This window comes from Symphalangus syndactylus, chromosome 24 (assembly GCF_028878055.3).
Source record: "Symphalangus syndactylus isolate Jambi chromosome 24, NHGRI_mSymSyn1-v2.1_pri, whole genome shotgun sequence".
NCBI classification, from domain to species: Eukaryota; Metazoa; Chordata; class Mammalia; order Primates; family Hylobatidae; genus Symphalangus; species Symphalangus syndactylus.
The window spans coordinates 10,162,284-10,182,313 of record NC_072446.2 but is presented as its reverse complement, the minus strand read 5'-3'; the positions used below and the strand labels follow the sequence as shown (position 1 = coordinate 10,182,313).

The window sequence follows — 20,030 nt, the reverse complement described above, 5'->3', positions numbered from 1 at the left end:
TTCATTCTGTGTCTGTAGGCCCAGGGTTGAGGTTTTGCTGTCAGTGGGTGACAAGGGTGGGGTAGGGTACCCAGTTAGTTGAAAGGAGACAAGCTGTGATACTGCAAAACTGAGGTTTAAAGGACAAATACATTATCCATTTAAAAACAGATATCTAAGACAAAATAACTCAAACATTTTGAGGTCAGATACTTGCTTATGCACATTGACATCCACAACTGCTACCGGTGCGGAAGCAACACCAGGCCTGGTTTTGTGTAGTCACAGTCCAGCTGAACACCTCAGCTCCGGCACCTGGATGTGTTCTAGAGAATGACAGGCTGAGACTGTGGTTTGGTTTACCTACTGGCTTTGTTGCAATAATCCTTGAATACCACACAGTGGCAGCTCTTGGCATCATGAAAATGGGAAGGCTTCACACTTCACAAAGACCGGTTTGGTTGATGACTAAATCTCACTACATAAATACACAAACTTAAATTACTGTGCTTATCAGCCATTTCTTGCGTTCATGTGTAGAAAAAACCATGGAGACGTGTCCCTGGAGGGCAGGTTGTAAACTGCAACAGTTACTAGGAAGTCAGTCCTTAACATGCTTGTAACATGGGTGAGCTCTTGAGATGGGATCTGGGTGGCAGGAGAGGTTGCTTTTCAGAGGAAAGCTGCCTGGGACCCAGCATGGTGGAGCAGCTTGGAAGTCGAGTCCTCTCTGGGTGCACACTGGGTTCCAGGGGATCATCCTTGGCCTGAGGGCAGGCTGCTTGATGGAAGGGGATGCTCCACAGTAAATAAGAACAAAGGCTTTGGTTTGTCCTCATCCTCCAGTCTGTCCCACACACCTGCCATCTCTGGGTTTTGGCCCCAGTGAGTGGCTGTGGAAAAGGAGGAGGGCCAGGTGGGTGCTGGCAGCTGTCCCGCACCACTGCTGGGGTTGGGTGGAGTTGCTGGTGGGGTTCTGTGATAGCAGAATTGGCATCTCCTTTCTGCAGAAGCACCAGTCTGCACAAAAAGCATAGGATGTGTTGTATTAATGGGCTAGAGACAAAAGTCGTCCCAGAGCCCCTCCAGGGCCAGGCAGGTTTATAAGGTAGTGGTAGGAAAAAGCTTGGTGGCTGAGGCAGTGGCCAGTTTTGAGACCAGCTGACCCATGAAGAAAAACTCAGCAGTCCTTGGTTATTCAGTGTTTTTGATGAAGCAGCTAGCTGGAGTGCTGGACCATGCAAAATTCATTGCAACAACTTCAGACAGACGTGGAAAAGCTAGAGATGGGGCCCTGCTGGCCTGCACAGAAGGGACAACGACCACCATTTGGGGTCCTTTTAGCATGGTGGGCTGCCCTGGCCGAGGTGGCCAAGATGGCACCCGTTTCCTGCCTCAGAAGAAAAGGCACTGACTCGCTGACCCTTTGAGGTTGTGTGGGGTGTGGTCAGTGCCCTCCTGCCTGAGGGTCAAGTGTGTTTTCAAGTCAACTTCAGCAGACCTCATTTAACCATTTTTTGTTCCCTTAAGAAAAAGACCCCAAAAAATCAAATCCCAATAAATATGTTATTTTTCTCCATCACAATATTGCTTAGAAAAATAAGAGCTGGCAAGCAGCAATTGTCCTGGAGGCCCAGAGTGTCTCCTGGTGAGAGGCAGAGGGTAGAGCATGGCATGGGATGGGCAGCTGTCTGTTGCGCGGTCGGTCTGTAGGACACAGGGGCGTTAGGATTTCACAGTGACACGATGCTTGAAGAACAGAGGTCCAAGAATGAGATCAAAATAAATCAGGAGACTGCTCCCGCTGGCTTAACTGGACACCAAAAGCTCCACTTGGGATGCAGTGAGGTGGGCGGAGAGAGCTCTGGAGGAGCTCGGCTTCAGGTGGCAGGGAGCCAGTAGCACAGTCGGTGTCGGGAGACGCTGCTGGGGAACCCACACCTGAAAAACCACATCTCCAAGATGAATGCCTAAATAAGTTAAACTCAGCCATTTCAGTGTGTTCAGTGAGGTCTAGAAACCCAGATCTCCACCCTGATGCTGTGGTGGCTGTGGTGGTTTACAGAAGGCGAGGCCAGGGGAGAGACTGCAGCTGGCTCGCTGCTACACGCTGTGAACCAAAGGTCCTGGTGCCAGGCTGGTCTCAGGCACGTGAAAAAAATACCAGTAACAAAACCTCACATCTAGTTCATGTAAAAATTCAGGAGAATTCTCAGAAATCCCCTTGGAGGGACGGTGCACTTGGGGATGAAAGCGACGTCCCTTTCCAAGAAAATGGCAAAGAGGCAAAAAGGAAAGCTGCACCAGCCGAGGCCAGGTGCCTCCTGCTGGCAGGTGCTGGGGGCGCTGGCAGGAGGAGGTGCGGGGCTTCAGCGGGACACCTCCCAGGCTGGCAAGTGCACCTCGGTGCCCTGAGCCTTCTGTGGGGCCTCTGCTAGAACTGCTGGGTGAGGCGCCTGTAATGAGGTAACACTTGGTTCTCGGGAAGATACAGGGCCAGCTCCAAGGCCACGAGCACCGTGAACTCAAACCCTATCAGGTCGCGCCTGTTGAATCGAAACCTTTCTTCTAACTTCTGCAGGGGAGAAGAGAGAAGGGTTACATGGGAGCCTTCCCTCTTCCACATTTCCCACCCGGCCAGCCCCATCCCAGCAGTGGCCCTGGCTGGATGTCATGACCCTGCCTGCGGTGCCTGCCGAGCCGGGCACTCACATCGATGAGCTGCTTCACGCCGCTCTTGCGCAGGTCACTGCTGATCTTGGCGGCCAACAGCACGCAGGCGCCAGCGCACAGCTTGCGGTTCTGTTTGCTGAGCTTGCCCTGCAGGACCAGCTTCTCAAAGTACACGTAGGCCATGGCCACTGTCACGGGCTCCAGGCTGCACTCCTCGGACAGGCTCCGCATCTCCCGCTTTAAGCTGTGGGTTAAGACAGAAGCCATGTCCCTGGGGGCTCTGGCTGGGGCGGAGGAGGCAGCCCCCTCCCGCCACCAACTGAGGCTGGAGCGATGTAGCTTTGGGCTGCAAGAAACACCACCGAATCCTTCAGGGGATGGTACCCTCCACCGTACCATGTACAACGCCCAGGGCAGGGCGCATGGGCAGGGACCGGCAGGCTGGGTTTTGGCTTCCCCCGTCCCTTGGGTGGGCACCCATGGCAGCTCCCACCTGTGCTTGGTGGGTGGAGCCAGAGAACAGGCCCTGCTCTCGGTGGGGGGCAGTGGCCTCTGATGGGCAGTTTTAGGAAGAGCCTTGAAGGGAGGTGCCAGGGTATTGAGTGAGCCGCCCTCTGGAACACTGGGGCAGAGGCCGGGCAGGGCAGGCCCCCAGTACAGGGCCGTGGCTAGAAGCCCAACGCGAGCCCAGCAGTTCCGCCGCCTTCGGCTCGCTTTCCTCCGGTCACAGGGGTCATCAGCGTGGCACAATGCGAGAGCAGAGGCACACCTGGACGGCCTTGGCAAGCACCCAGTATGCCTGGACGGGGGCGCTTTGTCGGCCAGGGAAAGGGCCACGGAGTCTACTCACAAAATACACACCGGGAGGGGCCGGGCACAAGAGAGGCCTTGTCCCACTCAAGTTTTAAAAAGATCCTGGGCTGCTTCGAGGGTCTGGCTGCAAGAGACCCAGTGGTGTGTGGGGGGATGCAGTGTGATGGGGCCGTGGGGGCCTGGCTTGGCGGGCGGTGGAGGTGGGGGAGCTGCTGCTGGGGGCCTGGTCAGATGGCAGGAGGGGGCTGGGGATGGGCAGCGGCTAGACTTGTCAAGCTGGAGAGAATCTACCAGAAACTGGAGAGGAGAGGCTGGCAGGGCCTCCCAGGATGATGAGATGGTCTAAGAGGGTGTCCTCACCTCCTGATTTTGCTCAGCGTCAATTTGACATGTGGGAACTTCTCCCTGAAAGTCTCGTTCATGTCCTTTTTGAGGTCTGAGGGCTTCACATATTCTATCACTGTGGTCTGCAACAGAGAGTGGGCAGGGTTGGGCCGGCCCCTCGCACAGTCCATGGGTCCTGCCTGCGGTACGACGGATTTCCCACTGTCCTGGTTTGCAAACATGCATACGGTGCGGCTTGAGAGGCCCTGAATCTCTGAGAGCAAAATGGCTCAAGAGAGAGAACTCCAGAGCCCATGCATGCTTGGTATGGGGAGAGCCACGCTGCCAGGTGCCGAGGGCTGAAGGGCAAGGGCCGACCCCAGCTGGAGTGGCCAGCACTGCTCCCTGGCCTGCCCTGCACACCACCACTGTCTGTGCTGCTGCGATCCGGGATGGGGGCATGTCACGCCCCTGGGGCAGCTTTGCCCACAGCCTGCCCCACACGCCCCGAGCCAGGACAGGTATGCAGCTGCCTGCACCCAGGCCCTGGGAGAGGGCACTCACCATGTATGACGCAAAGATGAGGACACGTTTGTGCTTGCCGCAGGGCCACTGCGGGTCATCCAGGAGGTTGGGGTTGTACTCCAGGGTGTCCCCCACGTCACTCCCTGTAAGAGAGGCAGCCCCTGACCCACCAGGAGTCTTGAGCAGTACCCATCTAGCCCCAAGGTCTGGCAGGCCAGCACCATGGCGGGGCAAGGGGGCTGAGCAGGGGAGGGGCTCCAGGCCACGGTTCTCTCTCTCCTGAAGGGCCCAGGGCTTAGGGCAAGAAAAGGATGTCCTGAGAGGAGGGGCCCTCCCTGGAGTCATCTGTGGATGCAGCTCCTCCCCACTGCCCGGCTCAGGCCAAGCCCAGGGCCAACGATTCAGTGTGGAGCTGTTCCTCTCCTGACCCTGTTCCCCAGGCTCCATCTGCATGGAGGGCTACAGATTGAAAGGGGCTTGCTGATGCTGCTGCAGTCCCTGGGCCGTGATTAAGGCACGTGGGCTACCTAGTTCTGTGCTGGCTGGTGCCGACTTGGTGGGGGCAGGTTTATGTCTTGACCCTGGCAGAGTCCGGGGGACACTGGGCCGAGGTGTGGGCAGCAGGCCATGGCTGTCACTCTTGGGTGTGACCAGGGCGTTGGTGGGATACAGGAACTTCGCATAAGACACGACCTGGAAAAGCAAATGCATCTGGCCTCAGCTCTGCCTCCCGGGACCAGAGAGCAAAGTGAGCTCTGCCTGCCTCCCGCTGCAGGAAGCCCAGACGCATGTGCCGGGAGCCCTGCGTGGAAAATGAAGGAACAACTCAGATCAAGCCATTGCGGCTGCGCCTGAGCTAGACGCTGCTCCTCACATAGGTAGAACATTCCGGAACACTACTGTGCTTTGTGCTTTATCTGGGTTCTGCAGCCTGTAACATTCTCCCTGCCTCTGAAGACTGCTGACCACCAGCACAGAGGCCGGAGGGTCGGCGAGCCCCACCCTGCAGCGGGGGGGGCGGTGTCCAGGAGCACTTGGTTGTGGTGCAGCAGCGCAGACCTCAGGCCCGGCCAGGCTGGCGGGGGAGTCCGATGGGGTCCAGGGCCACGTTCTCAGGGCTGCACGGGCCCGCATCCACTCCACCCTTGCTTTTTACGTGGAGTGAAGCACAGCTTCACGTCTGCCTCATGGGCACTGACGTGGGACTACTCCCACCCGCCTGCCTGGCCCTGACGGCGCTGGGTGTCCACCAGCAAAGAGGCTCTTACCTTCCCATCTGCTCCTAGCTCCACGCCTTCTAGCTCAAAGACCATCTCGGAAGACACAGAGACGCCGCTGGACGGGTGCCTCTGCTTCTGGCTGTCCACCCTCAGGTCACTGCAAACATGGGAGAGGCAAGGGGCTGTAGTCTGTGCTCAACTCAGGCTCCAGCAGCCCAGCCCACCTGTCTGCTGGCCCGAGGCGCTCTCAGGAACAATGTCAGCGCAGCCCCTCGGGAAAGAAAGGCGGCACTGGTGTGACCAGGAAGGCGCACGTCAGGAGTGCTTTCATGGAAGGAGGGGTCTTTGAGCCCCGCTTCCCCAGTACCGACACTGGCTGGTAGAGCCCCCGGGGTGGCGCCCGCCTTCACTAGCCCACTAGGTGCATGTGCCCATGCCCGGTCAGGTTTCTCCACCACTGTTTTTAAGCCAGGGCCACACATAATCCCCACCCCATAGCTGTTTCCTCCTTCCCTGAATTACGCACGGATATGACTGCCTGGATGATCACGGCACCATGTGGCTCTGTCCACAGGAGGTGGGACAGCCCAGCCACCTGTACATCGACAGTGTGAACAGAAACCGGCTCCTCTGGAGAGTGAGGACCCGAAACGGCCCTGGGGTCCTGAGGAGCTTTGCTGGAGGTTGACGTGCTGAGCCTCGCATGAGCCCGGGGGCAGCGTCACCTGGGGGCGCAGTGCCCTGATGCCTCCTGGGCCTGGCGGGGACGAGGCCTTGCCTTCTGCCTAGACGCACACCGCATGCGAGGCAAGTGCTGAGTACTCACCTGATCCGCAGGCCTTCCCCATAGGGCAGGACCGAGAAGGCCGCACACAGGGACCGCTTGGCACAGATGAGCACAATCCTGCAGGGGGACGGAGCCAAGGGAGACGGGCCAGGGAGCAGGGGTCAAGGTGCTGCTGCTTCCAGAGCTACAGACATTTCCATAGAAAATTCCTTCTGCCTAAATTCAGGTGCTGGGAGACTGCCCATGCTCCCCGAGGGGACTTGGGCCCAGGAGGCCGGGTGGCCAGCGTCACTAAGCCTGGCCCCCGCAAGCTCTCAGAGTGGATTCCCTACAGGAGCTACCCGGGTGCCCCTCCCTGGGACGCCGCTGCACGTGGGCAGGCACAGCAGTGACATCCCCAAGGCTCCTTCCTGACCCAGTGCGGGTAGGGCTGGCGGCCTCACCTCAGGATCTTGGCTCATTCAGAGATGAGAGGCAGCCAGAGGGGACAGGATGGTGAGGCCAAGGGCTGCCTCAAGCCAGACCTCAGAGGTCCTGAGTGGAGCGGGGCTCAACACCACCAGAAAGGGCCTGATCCAGGTCCACAGAGAGGCTGGCCTGGAGGCTCCCTTCCAAGGCGCTCGAGCAGCCAGGCCCCGGGCCCAGGGAGCATAGGCAGAAGCCACTGTTTCTCCTCCCTTGGACACTGGCTCTGCCCTGCCTGGGCCCAGGGTCTCACCAAGGGGACAACAGCGGGAGAACTTCTCCCCCTCTCTGGCTTGGATGACGGGAGCCAGGGCTGGCACTCACGTCTGCTGGGAGCTGTATAGGACTGACGGCGAGCAAGGGTCTGTCCAGACCCACAGTCACCACAAGGAGGGTGCCCGGCAGGGGGAACTCCAGAAGAAAGGGAGCGCTCTGGACCTCAGGACACCCAGTGATGGGAATATGGGGCCACAGGAACACCCTGTGGTGGGGAGGCGGGTCCAGCTCTAGAGGTGTGGAATGTGGGGTGGGCGGGAGCCTTGGGAGCGGAGGGAAGATTGCTTGGCTGACATGGGCAGGACCCCGCGGGCTTCTGGAGACCACAGCCCTGGCCTGGCTCCTGGCTCGGCTTCATACCTGCTGTTCCTGGTGTCGTACTGCCTCATGTTCTTGATGAAGTGGGTCTTCTTCAGGCCTTTATGTCTCGGTGATCCAGATGTGTGTTTGGTTCTGCAAGGCAAAGGACACAGGTCACTCTTTTCCTCCCAGGACCCTCTGGCCCCGCAGTGGTCAGTGGCAGCTCAAGCGGAGTTGTAGAGCTTGGGGTGGACGGGGGCGTGTACCTCTGTGCTGGAGCACATCCCACGGCGTCTTCCAGAAATTCCAGGGAGCAGCGCTGGGACGTGACTCGCTTCCTGCAAGATGACAATGGAGCTTCAAAACAGGCATGGGGCCACCAGCCCGGGCACCGCCTTTGTGGCCAGAAACCGAGTGCGACCCGCTGTGCAGGGAAGGGCCACTCTCCAGCCCAGCTGCGCATCCACGGGCCGAGGGGCTTCCAGAGCGCGTGCAGACTGAGGCGGGGGGCACCTCCTGCCTTGAGAGGTTCTTGTTTGGCAGGCACTGAGCTCTTCTCTGGGGACCAGCAGCCCTGGGGGACAGGCTCCTCAGGCACAGCATAGCACAGCACAGCACACCAACCTGCCCCGCCCACCGAGGGTCGCTCGGCCCCAAGCAACACCCTGCTGGGGGCACCACCAGCTCTGACAGGCCCATCCCACCCAGCGCCGCCTGAGACTGGTGCTGCCTGCCCCTCCCTGAAGCACAGCTGGGCATCGGGGCACCATGGCACGGGCAGGTGGGGTGGGCACCGGGCAGCCCTTGTTCTCAGGCCACCTTCCCCTGGCTCGTAGCTCCCTGCACCAGCCACACCCTCCCACCTCAGTGCCGTCACGGGGGCTGCCCCTCCATCTGGAACATTCTGTTCCTGCTCTTCCAGTGGCCACCTCTTTCTGAACTTTTTGGCTCATAGGTGGCCCGCTGAGGGAGGCTGCCCGGATCCTGCTATTCTGTGACTTGCTCAAGGCACTGGTCACTACAGGAAGGAGGCATCCCCGCCTCACCACCCACCTGCCGTCTGCCTCCCCTTCCAGAGTGCCGGCCCCATGGATGGGGCAGGGTCTGTCCCCACTCACTGCTGTCCTTAGTGCCTGCCCTCCTGCCTGGACTTCAGGAGTCTCCCAGGTGTTTCCCATAAGCGAAACGTGCAAGAGGCAAATATTTGTTGGCTGAATGACTGTACAACGCACTTCCCTGAGGACCCCTCAGGGCACAATGCCCACTGCTCCTCCGACCCGCGACCCTCGGGACCAAGCGAGGCCATCCTGATGCGGAGACATGATGTGGCTCAGTAACTCTCAGGGCCACGCAACTCCAAGCGCAGAGCTGGGTCTTGAACCCAGGTCTGTCGGGGACTCCAAAGCTTTGTTCTCTCCCTTATACTGGGAGCCATGAACATGTGTGCCTGGGCACCAAGGCATTCCAAAAGCGCAGCTTAGGAGATAAGGTCCAATGCCAGTTGATGCAACATTGCACTATTGGAAAACCACTCCAAATGCGATGACAATGATGGGTGATGTGGTGTGGCACGTCTGAGGATCCTGCCTGCCCTGCAGGGCTGTTGGCCCCCAGAGGGGAGCGGTTGTTGGTGGTGATGACGGTGGTGGTGATGGCGGTGGTGGTGATGGTGATGGCAGTGGCAGTGATGGCAGTGGCGGTGATCGTGGTGGTGATGGTGATGGTGGTGATGCTGGTGGTGCTGGTGGCGGTGGTGGTGATGGTGGTGGTGGTGGTGATGGTGGTGATGGCGGTGATGATGGTGGTGATGGCGGTGATGATGGTGGTGGTGATGGCGGTGGTGGTGATGGGGCCCTCTGCAGGGTGCTGTGTGATTTATTAAATGGAGCAACTTGGCCCCCGGGCTTGGCATGGGGCATTCTCAGCGTGTCAACAGTAGCCTTTTTATTAAGTGTCAGCCAATCTGGACTCCTGGCCAAGGGCAGGTGTACTGCTGGGGGTCACTTCTGGGAACTCTCCAGGCTCCAGGCCAGCGCCGTCCTCAGGGTCCCACAGGCCTTCCCCCAGCAGGACCCCGGCTTACACACAAGACCTGGTGCACTCAGGCCCCATCTCTGGTGGAGCCGACCTGGAGTCCAGGTCCCCACACCATGCCCTTGCCAGGAGCCTCCCACTGAGAGCCAGTGTTTGTCCCAAGGCGCCGGGTTGGGCACAGCCACAGTCCCATGGTGGGTGCCACCTGTGCCAGCGAGAGTGCCACAGCCACCACCTCACCAACACTCGACGGCTCACAGTGACAACCACACCCATTTATCAAGTGGCACAGAGAGGCCTGGCCCTTGCCCAGGTCACACAGCCAGTGTAGTCCTGGTTGGTACCAAGGCTGTCACCTTGACGCCAACATTGATGCTGTCATTTTTTTTCTTTTTTATGAGATGGAGTCTCTCTCTGTCGCCCAGGCTGAAGTGCAATGGCGTCATCTTGGCTCACTGCAACCTCCGCCTCCTGGATTCAAGCAATCCTCCCTCCTCAGCCTGCTAAGTAGCTGGGATTGCAGGTGCCTGCCTCCATGCCCAACTAATTTTTTTGTATTTTTTAGTAGAGACGGGGTTTCACCATGTTGGCCAGTCTGGTCTCGAACTCCTGACCTTAAATGATCCTCCGGCCTCGGCCTCCCAAAGGGCTGGGATTACAGGTGTGAGCCACCATATTTTATTTTAATTAATTAATCTATTTTTTTGAGATGGAGTCTCACTCTGTGGCCCAGTCTAGAGTGCAGTGGCACGATCTTGGCTCACTGCAACCTCCACCTCCCAGGTTCAAGCAATTCTCCTGCCTCAGCCTCCACAGTAGCTGAGATTACAGGTGCCTGTCACCATGCCTGGCTAATTTTTATATTTTTGGTAGAGATGGGGTTTCACCTGGCTAATTTTTGTATTTTGGTAGAGATGGGGTTTCGAGGCCAGGCTGGTCTCGAACTCCTGATCTCAAATGATCCGCCAGCCTCAGTCTCCCAAAGTGTCAGGATTACAGGCGTGAGCCACCATATTGTATAACAAAGTGTGAAACAGCTCCTGTAATTTGTTGGATACTGTACTGAAAGTGAAAAAGAACGTGGTTGTAGGAGTACCAAGTACAGTTTGAAGTCAGGAACTTAAGATGTAATTAAAATTTTTTAAAAGGCAAAGGCAACAAGAGCTTGTTGAAAACAAGCTAGGATTGAAAGCAGAAAATCCACTAAAACGCCTGGTGCCTCACATTGGCCCCATCACCAGACACAGCTGTGCACCTGCCCAGTCCCAGCTGGAGGTGGGGGCAGGGGACCAGCCAGATGGCTGCAGAAGGTGGGTGAGCAGCTGGCCAGAGGAGAGCACTTGGATGATGGGACCAGGAAGGGCTGGGGATGCGGTAGGCTGGCCTGGACAGTGGGGTGGGTGGGGAAGGAGGAGCTGCGGGGCTGGGGCTGGGGCAGGCAGCAGGCTCTGAGGGCAGTGGGAGGTGCAGAGCACCCAGCTGCATGCTGAGGGGGTGTGTGGCAGATGTCGGCTGTCCCAAGAGGCCCAGGTGAGTGCTGGCCTGTGATGGGTGACGGCGGGCAAGCTGCCCCAAGAGGAGCCCAGCAGAGGCTGGATGGGCAGGTCCCACACCGGGGAAAGAAGCCAGTGAAGGAGGAGATTTGGGGACTGTCCCCAGAGAGGTGTTTGTGTGTCCTGCCCTACAAGGCTGGGCCTGGAGGCCCTGAGGACCAGCCTGTGTGTCTTTCTGGAAGCTCCTTGCCACGGGTAATTACCAGGGGATGCCTGGGTATTTGCACGCCTGGGACCTCATTTGGAGGCCCGTGGGGACCCCAGCAGAAGCCTGGGGACTTGTGGCAGCCTTCCTGGCAGTACCGTTGGAGCCTCTGGCCCAGGACGCAGAGGAGCTGCAGCGGGGAGGCTGACGCTGCTGCCAGCTGGCCCGGCTCCTCCGTGATTTTCTGGTCGCTGCAGGAATGATGGGTTTCTCTCCACCATGCTTTAAAATCTGTTCCCAGCAGGTTCTTCTACAGATCTTTCTCTGTAATTTCCTTTTTTTTTTCTCGAGACGGAGTCTCGCTCTGTTGCCCAGGCTGGAGTGCAGTGGCGAGATCTCCGCTCACTGCAAGCTCCGCCTCCCGAGTTCACGCCATTCTCCTGCCTCAGTCTGCCGAGTAGCTGGGACTACAGGCACCCGCCACTACGCCCGGCTAATTTTTTTGTATTTTTTAGTAGAGACGGGGTTTCGCTGTGTTAGCCAGGCTGGTCTCGATCTCCTGACCTCGCGATCCACCTGCCTCGGCCTCCCAAAGTGCTGGGATTACAGGCGTGAGCCACCGCGCCCGGCATTTCCTTCTCTTTTCTTTTTTGTAAGCATCTTATTAGTAAACTAGATCTGCACAGTTCTAGGAGGGAGGCAGCATTCTGACTCTCAGTTCATGGGTGGGTAAATTGAGGCAAGGAGCTGTTTAGCAACTGCCCGAGATGACATGGCTGGTAAGAGACAGAGTGGGGACCTGAGCCCACGTGGATGGTCGGGGCTCTGGCACCCGGTGGCACCGTTCCCATTGTGTCAGTTGGAATGGCGGCCACTCTCCACTTTCTCAGGGGCTCATTTTGTGAACCTGGCCCCGTTGCAGGTCACGTTTTTTGGTTTGAGTCCAGAAGACTCTGACAATGCTGAAGGAGGTGCCTGCGCATGGGTGCAGGGCAGGGCGGCCAAGTGGGGAGGACGCCGCTTTGGCCTTCCCTTCCCCTCTGCCTCCACAGGAGCTGGCATCAAGAGAGAATGAGGGAAGTGCTTCCCTTCCAGAACCAGGGCTGTCGCAACTCCACGCATCACCGCAGCAGGGCGCTGCTGCTAACAGGACGGGCACTGGAAAGCGCAGATGGGACCCAGGCCAGCATCCATTGCTTGGCCCCTCTGGAGGATGGGCTGGGAACCCATGAGATGGACCCCTGCTCGCCCCGGGCCCCACAGAGAGGTGTCCGTGTGTCCGGCAGACACGGAGAGGATCACGCATGTGCAGATACACCACCTCACGCCTGGCTGGAAGCAGCACACATGCCGGTCAGCAGGAGGTGGGACACGCACGATCAGGGGACGGCATGCACAGCATGGCTGCACGTGCACACAGACGCCACACGGGTTGAGAGGCTCGTCACGTAGTGACACAGGTCCCCTCAGTGTGGGGGAGGGGCTGAGGAGGGGCACCAGGGAGCTGGGGGGTTGGCCTGTGTCTCCGCAGGGGAGTGGCTCCGTGGGGTGTGCCCAGGCAAATGCACTGAGCTGCACACACCTTCCATGTGCTTCACTCATCCTGCGTGCACTGGACCCCTCTGTCCAAAACATGCAAGGAACAAGCGAGCAAAGCAGAAGGAACGAGGCCCTCGGCAAGGCCCACACCCCACATGCTGGGGCAAATGCAAGTTCTGCTGAGTCCCAGGAGGCCCCGCTCCTGCTCAGCCACGGCAGAGTTACACCGGCGGCGTCTAGTTGTGGTTCCCCCCACGTGGCAGTGACCAGCTCGAAGCTGCCTGCATCTGACTTTTGGGAAGAACGAGTTGGGGGTTGGGGCAGTGGGGAGGCTGCCCCCCAAGTCTGCTGACACACCTCCCTCTCAGCACTAAATGCGGGCCAGCAACACCTCCACCCAAAATCATGCTCACAGACAGGAAGAGAAATCTGCTATTTATCAAACACTGTTTCTAGCGTTCAGTACATTTCCTTTCCTTTGTAACGGAAGAAGTGCCCAGAAGGGGCTGAGGCCTCAAGACCCCATCCCCATTAGAAACCCAAAGCTGTGTGCAGGAGCCGCTGTAAGGCTCAGAGGGAACTCAGGAGGCCCGGCCGGGCAAAGGGGCCATTGAGATGACCTTGATGGTAGGTCTGACAACGTGAGAACAGCTGGGAGCCTCTGCCGAATGACTGCGCTTCTGTCCCACAGCGTGCCCGCGCCAGCACCGGGGAGACTGGAACAGTCCCTCGCCAGGAAGGCGCAGGCAGTGGTGTTGTTCGGCTGCCCCCAGCTCCGAGTGTGGGCAGTGGTCTTGTCCGACCACCCCCAGCCCCATCCCCTGGCCTGGGCACCTGCCATGCCATGGACCCTGGGGCACAGCTGTTGAATGCGTGGCTGGTCTCGGGTGCCCCGTCTCATCAAGTCCCAGGTGAAGCAAAAGCGCCCAAGTCCAGCAGGGGCTGTAGCCTCACCCAGCGAAAGCATCCATATAGGGTCACAGGGCTGGGCGGAGTGGGGGGTGTCAAGTGCCCTTTGGGCTGCCATGGGAGATGTGCCCCCAGGCTCTGGCCTCAGCTGACCACTGCCAGCTGCTTGCCAGCTGGAGAGCAAGAAACCCCCAAATCACGCTTGTGAACAAGGTGCCAGATGCTGAATTGGTTTAACCTGGACAGCAGCTTGGCGACGCTGAGTGGCTCCTGGCCCAGACAGCAGCCTGCCCCACAGCTGCAGCCCAGCTCCAGGCCCAGGCCTTTCCCCAGAAGCATCTCAGCACACACCCTCCAGAACTGGGGGGCTCTGCTTGCTGATGGCTGCACCCTGGCTCTTTGCTGGGCCACATCTGTCTGCAATTTGGGGAAAGTTGTTTGCTTGAGGGGATGCCACTCTCACCTCATTAGTGCTGTGGACACTCACCAAGGGCTGTTGTGGGTTGAAGGGTATCACCCCCAGAAGACAGGGTGAAGTCCTAACCCCAGTACCTGTGAATGGGACCTCGGATGGAAAGAGGGTCTTAGCAGATGTCATCAAGTTAAGATGTCACAGGTTAAGTGCTAATCCAATGACTGGTGTCCCCGTGAGGAAATCACCACGTGCAGACACAGACACGCAGGAACAGTGCGGCACGGAGGCGGAGGCAGAAACTGGAGCCACAGGCCCAGGAGCGCCTGGAGCCACCAGAAGTGGGAAAAGGCAGGAAGGATCCTCCCTGGAGCCTGCACAGGGAGCGTGGGTCTGTCCACACCTTGAGGTGGGGCTTCTGGCCTCCAGAGCTGGGAGAGGCCACGCTGGTGCCATAAGCCACCGGGTTTGGGAGGAGGGGGTGGCGGGGAGGCGGCTGCAGGCGGAGCACCCCGGCACCTGCTCAAACCCAGCTGGGGAGGCCCAGAGATCCTGCTTGCTTTTGGGCATTAGGCAATGGCAATGTTAAAAGTGAAAATAAACCTGGTTGGAAGTTCTATGAGGAAAACAAGGATTCTAATGATTCACTCACTGGCTCAACACAAAGTGCCACACCAGGCTGAGCCTCCCTGGGAAAGAATAAGTGTTAGGACCGAGACGTGACTATTCCCTAGGCAGCCTTGTTGTAACAGGAGGCTCCATTTGGCTGGGTGTGGTGGCTCCCACCTGAAATCCCAGCACTTGGGAGGCCAAGATGGATCACTTGAGCCAGAGTTGAAGACCAGCCTAGACAATACAGCGAGACCCCCATCTCTGCTAAAATAAAAACTTAGCAGAGTGTGGTGTGTGCCTGTAGTTCCAGCTACTGGGAGGCTGAGGCAGGAGGATAACTCAAGCCCAGGACGTAGAGGCTGCAGTGAGCTGTGATTGCACCACTGCACTCCTGCCTGGGAGACAGAGAGAGACCCTGCCTCAGAAAAAAAAGGGGCTCTGCTCATCTCACACTGACTCCTGCCACATACCTCACTGGGCCCTGGGCATGCATCTGACCTCTGACCTCAGGGAGGCCATGCTTAGTGCTTAGTGTGAACCCGCTTCTCAGAGGAGACTGAGGCTCAGAGAGGCCGTGTCACCTGTTCAAGGTCACAGAGGTACTGAACAGTGCAGCTGGGATTCCAAGCCCAGTCTGTTCCCAGAGCCCAGGTCAAACCACCACACTCACGAGGCCAACACCAGGGCTACCTTCAGGACTTTCAGAATTCTCTCCATTTCCTGAAACCAACTCATCCTAGAACTCTCAAGCCAGGAGCTAGCAGCCCCTTCTGCTGGGGCAGCCACCCTTCTCTCGCTCAGCAGCCAGGCCCAGGGAACGCAGGGAGAAATGGACGTCCTCACGCTGGGGGCTGCCTATTAGGAGAGGGGCCACGGCCCTCAGACACAAGGTCAGCACAACGAACTTGGCAGCAGAGCCCCAGGAGGGACGCCTCCCCCTCCAGGAACAGAGTGGGGTTCCGGAAAGACCTGAACAGGGACATGGGGGCCAAGGAGGAGGGAAGGGAGGAGACAGCCCTGGGCGAGGCAAGGGGTGGTGGTGCTTGGACCCATGGTGGGTACGGCAGGAGGACCGCAGGCACCCAGCCCATGCCACGTCCCATCCTGTCCCAGGGATGCCGGCCACAGCGCACCTTCTAACAATCCCACAGGGCAGGGATGTGCTGCACGTGGGCAGCATGCTGCGCTCAGAACTGTCACCACAGAGGCTCCGGGCCTGCAAGGGGTGCCTTCTCAGTTACGGGCACTTCCCTGCAGCGTCGCCACACTCTGCCTCCCTCCACTCGAGTGGACTCCACTCCATGCCAGGCCTGGTGCACACAGGGGTGCATGAACTCTTTGGAAGGAGGGCCTATGACAGCACCCGGCCTGCCTGGTGTCACCATCCGGTTCTGGACACTCACATGCAGGACTGAGGGAGAAAGCCGTTTCCATGTCAAACAGCAGGGCCCAGGGTTAGGGAAGAGCCTAACCTGCGGAGCTTGGCGGTTGGGGTGAGCCCACTTTCCCTGGAGCCCACACCTTGGGGCCTTGCCACTTTGCCCTGGAGAGTCACCACCTAGTTCCATATCTCCCGCCTTCCTGAAGGAGCTGGCCATGCCAAATGCATGGGGCCTGGCTGCCACATTTGGGCAAATCCATCCCTCTGCCCCAATCACCCCTCTGACCCTCCCTGGAGCAGTGGCCAGGCATGTCCGTGGGGGGACATCTTGTGGACAGGCCTGGGTCTGCAGGCACCCTCAGCCTGGCTACGGCCAGGAACACTTCCAAGGATGGAGTGCGCTGCAACCTGTGTGTGATGCAACCCGCATGTGACATCATAGTCTTTGAGGACAGAGTGCTGTGTTCTGGGCCCAAACTTCCCCAACCAAAGACCTTAGAGGAACCCAATGCCTCCACCTGCCTGAAGGCCAGGGGCGTGGGGCAACTCTGATGACCTCCAGGTAAGCAAGGAGCCCATGCCAGCCTTGACCCAAGAGCTCCGTGTCAGCCCCCTTCGCTGCACACCTGCAGGGGCTGCCTCCGGGAACAGCCGCCCAGCAGGCACTTGGACCTGTGGACAGTGGCTCCCTCTGAGAAGGAACCGCAATAAGCAGCCAGTCTTGGGCCCAGAGCCCACAGTCACTCCTGGAGGTGAGGGCTGTGGGAGGCAGGGTCACCCAGGACCTGTGGTCTCTGGGAGAAGGACACAGGGTGTCGGGCAGCCAGGGGCCATCTGGGCAGGGGGCACACGCTGGACAGGCAGGGCTAATGGTTGGGGTTGCCCTGGGATGGGCTGAGGTGGTTCCCTGAAATGGAATCAAGGCAGGGGGAGCAATGGAGACCCAGGGTGTGACAGGCCCAAAGATACCCAGCTGAGAGTGATGGGGGGAGGGCGGGGGTCAGCAGGGAAGTGACAGGGAGAGGAGGCGTGCCAGAGACCAGTGGCTGTGGGATGGGAGATGTGGCTGTGCAGGGGCCTCTGGGAACAGGTGTCAGTGACAGTGCCAGGAGGACCCCGGCCCACATGCTGGGTCTGAGGAGGTGGGCACGGAGGGTGTGGCCCGGTTCAGAGAATGCCAGGAGATGCACAGGGCTGTCCGTGTGTCCCTGTGTCCCGGGCACTGGTACCAGTGGATGGGGGTGGGGGCATGTCCAGAGCTCACAGGGCTGGGGGTCTCAGGGGTAATAAGGGCTGAGTGAACCCTAAAACCCATTTCAGAGGACTGACAACGTGGAGACCCAGACCCCGCATTCAGGGGCTGGGAGAATTCAGGGGACAATGAACCCTATGTGTGGGTGCTGACAGGGCCTGAGGAAACCCTCAGTGAGCCCAGGAACCCCCAGTTCTGTATCCAGGACTGACAAGGTCCCAGGTGAACCCAACCCCTGTGTCCTGGGCTGTTGAGGGCCCAGGTCACCTGACCCCTTTGTCCTGGCCTGATGAGGCCCCAGACTGACCCTGACCCCTGTGTCCTGGGTTGATAGGGGCTCAGGTCATCTGAACCTGTGTCCAGGGCTGACAAGGCCCCAGGTGAACCCAACCCCTTTGTCCTGGCCTCTGTCCAGGGCTGACAAGGCCCCAGGTCACCTGACCCCTGTGTTCTGGCCTGATGGGGGCTCAGGTCACCTGAACCTGTGTCCAGGGCTGACAAGGCCCCAGGTGAACCCAACCTCTTTGTCCTGGCCTGATGAGTCCCCAGGTTGACCCTGACCCGTGTCCTGGGTTGATGAGGCCCCAGGTTGACCCTGACCCTTGTGTCCTGGGTTGATGAGGCCCCAGGTTGACCCTGACCCTTGTGTCCTGGGTTGATGAGGCCCCAGGTTGACCCTGACCCCTGTGTCCTGCGTTGGTGAGGCCCCAGGTTGACCCTGACCCTTGTGTCCTGGGTTGATGAGGCCCCAGGTTGACCCTGACCGCTGTGTCCTGCGTTGATGAGGCCCCAGGTTGACCCTGACAAGGCCCCAGGTCACTTGACCCCCTTGTCTTGGGCTGATGAGGCCCCAAGTAATCCTGATCCCTAGTCCTGGTCTGACCCGGCCCCTATCCCCGTCCCTGTACCCCGCGTCCTGGGCTGACCTGGCCGGGCTCCCACTCACCTCTGGCGCTGCCCATCCAGGCCAAGGCCGGTGGGCACCTGCGTGGGGCTGAGCAGGCCCTGGGGCGCGGGGGTCCTGGCGGGCAGCCCGGGAAGGCCGGCAGGGGGCTCCGGCGGCGGCGGCGCTGGCGGTTCGCGGGCCTCGGCGGGCGGCGGCGGGGGCTTTTCTCCGCCCGGGCCCAGGCTCGGGGGCCGCCCGTCCAGGGAGATGTTGTTGAGGAAGAAGAGCGCGGCCTGACGGCGCCGCGAGTCCCCGCGCCTCCGCAGCGCCTGCGGCGGGGCCCGAGCGGCAGAGGTCGGCGCGGCGGGTGGCGGGGGCCCGGCGGGGCTGGCGGCCGGGCCCGCGGCTCCACCGGCCGCGGCCGCGGCCATCCTCAGACTGCGCCCGCCGCCGCGAAGCACCCCACCCCCTGCCCGCGCGCCCGCGCGCCCGCCGCCCATTGGCCGCGGCGCGCCCACATGCAAATGTATCGCCATCACGCTCTCCCATTGGCCAGCGAGGTGCCGCGCTCGGGGCGCTCCCCTGGGTCCTAGAGGCCGTCGGGCGCAGGCGTAGGGAGTCGGGAGCTGCGAGCCTCACCGCCGGTTCGAGTCCCCGTCTTGGGACCTGCGGCCGCGGGGCTCCAGCCTTCTGTTCCCTTTGCTGTACGGCGGCCTTCGCGGTCAGCCTCCATCGAGCGCGCATTTTAAGGCTCTGGACCCAGGGCGGCGTGGGTGAGGCCCCAGCACACTTCCCTGTCCGGAGGTGTGTCTGGGCGGCGCTTCAGCGGGCGCAGGGCGGCCCCTGGAGGAGCCCCACCGCTTCCCGGAAGGGCCCGCGTGCCACCTGGCCTCCTTCATTGACAGAAGGGACCGAGGGTCTGAGTGGAGAAGGCACCTGCTTGGGATTGAAGCCCCGGGCAGAGTCCTGCACTTCCTGCAGTAGCAAAGTGACCTTGAGCCTGCCTTGTGCCCAGGCCTGTTTCCTCTCTGTGCCCAGGTGCCCCTGACTTCAGAACCTGTGAGCCGGCGGCGCTGGGATGGTGAGGGCCTGCCTCTGGAACCCGGGAGCCTGTCTGCAGTCTGGAGGGGAACCCGCTGTATCTTTGTGAAGGACTCAAGGCCTTGCACCCACCTGTGTGCCACCTGCCTGCTCTGTCCAGCTTTCTTTCGTGGGTTTACTTATCTTTAAAGAGGGGACAATGATTTCAGCCTCAGGGTACTGTCAGGATGAAACTGGCTCAGTGAGGGGGTCGGGCTGTGGCTGGAGGCCAGGCACACGCAGTGATCAGCCCATAAATGTGCCACAGTACCCCGCACCTGCCCGCATGCCCCCAGCCTCTCCTGTGCTGGGTGCTGGGGACCCGGTGGGACCGACAGGCACAGCGCTGGCCCTAGGAGCACCTGGTGTGTGGGGAGGCAGCATGATGGCCAACAAGGCAGTGGGCGAGTGGGCAAGACAGAGTCTTCATCACCACCCCTAGCATGGGCCCTTGCCCTTCAGGCCCCTACCCACATCCCCCCTGCCCTGCTCCCTCCTGTGGGCCTTCACGGGCCACCACTGGGGCTCACGCAGCATGCAGCACCTCCACTTCCTTTCCCTCCACCCTTCCAAGTTGGCCTCCAAGGCCTCTGCCAGGCCTAGGGGAAGGTGGGCAGCTGTCCTGTCTGGGAGAACGCGGGGCTGAGTGGCACGGCAGAGGGGCGGCTGTGGATTCTGTATCCACAGAATGGGGTGCTGACTTGTGTGCCTGGGGGCTCCCGTGAGTGGGGAGTGAGTGTGACCAGCACTGTAAGGTGCTGAGGCTGGGGCAGGCACACAGTGGGCCCTCCATCCCTGCTGGCTATCACCAGGAGGAGGGGCTTGACAGGGGAGGGTGGGCCATACACCAGCAGCTTGCAGAGAA

At 60.0% G+C, this 20,030-nt stretch overlaps 2 protein-coding genes across 3 annotated transcripts; one reads left to right on the top strand and one right to left on the bottom strand.

Moving 5' to 3' along the window:
• Positions 1-99: 99 nt before the first annotated feature.
• CABLES2 (Cdk5 and Abl enzyme substrate 2) lies at positions 100-18,525 on the bottom strand. 2 transcript variants are annotated; one of them, XM_055265693.2, is made up of 10 exons: positions 18,146-18,525; positions 7,629-7,700; positions 7,423-7,515; positions 6,361-6,438; positions 5,583-5,691; positions 4,842-5,007; positions 4,354-4,457; positions 3,826-3,932; positions 2,692-2,896; positions 100-2,554 (listed from the first exon to the last, which is right to left on the bottom strand). In XM_055265693.2, exons 1-10 carry the CDS (start codon positions 18,514-18,516, stop codon positions 2,414-2,416), a joined length of 1,446 nt encoding a protein of 481 aa, XP_055121668.1. In that variant the 5' UTR covers positions 18,517-18,525; the 3' UTR covers positions 100-2,413. The 2 variants fall into 2 exon arrangements, with proteins under 2 accessions (XP_055121668.1, XP_063489529.1); XM_063633459.1 differs by having other exon boundaries at positions 100-1,920; positions 18,146-18,516.
• Positions 9,475-13,802, top strand: LOC129474395 (uncharacterized). Its single transcript, XM_055265694.2, has 2 exons — positions 9,475-12,447; positions 13,325-13,802. The coding sequence occupies exons 1-2, from the start codon at positions 12,076-12,078 to the stop codon at positions 13,748-13,750; spliced, it is 798 nt and encodes a 265-aa protein (XP_055121669.2). The 5' UTR covers positions 9,475-12,075; the 3' UTR covers positions 13,751-13,802.
• Positions 18,526-20,030: the final 1,505 nt, after the last annotated feature.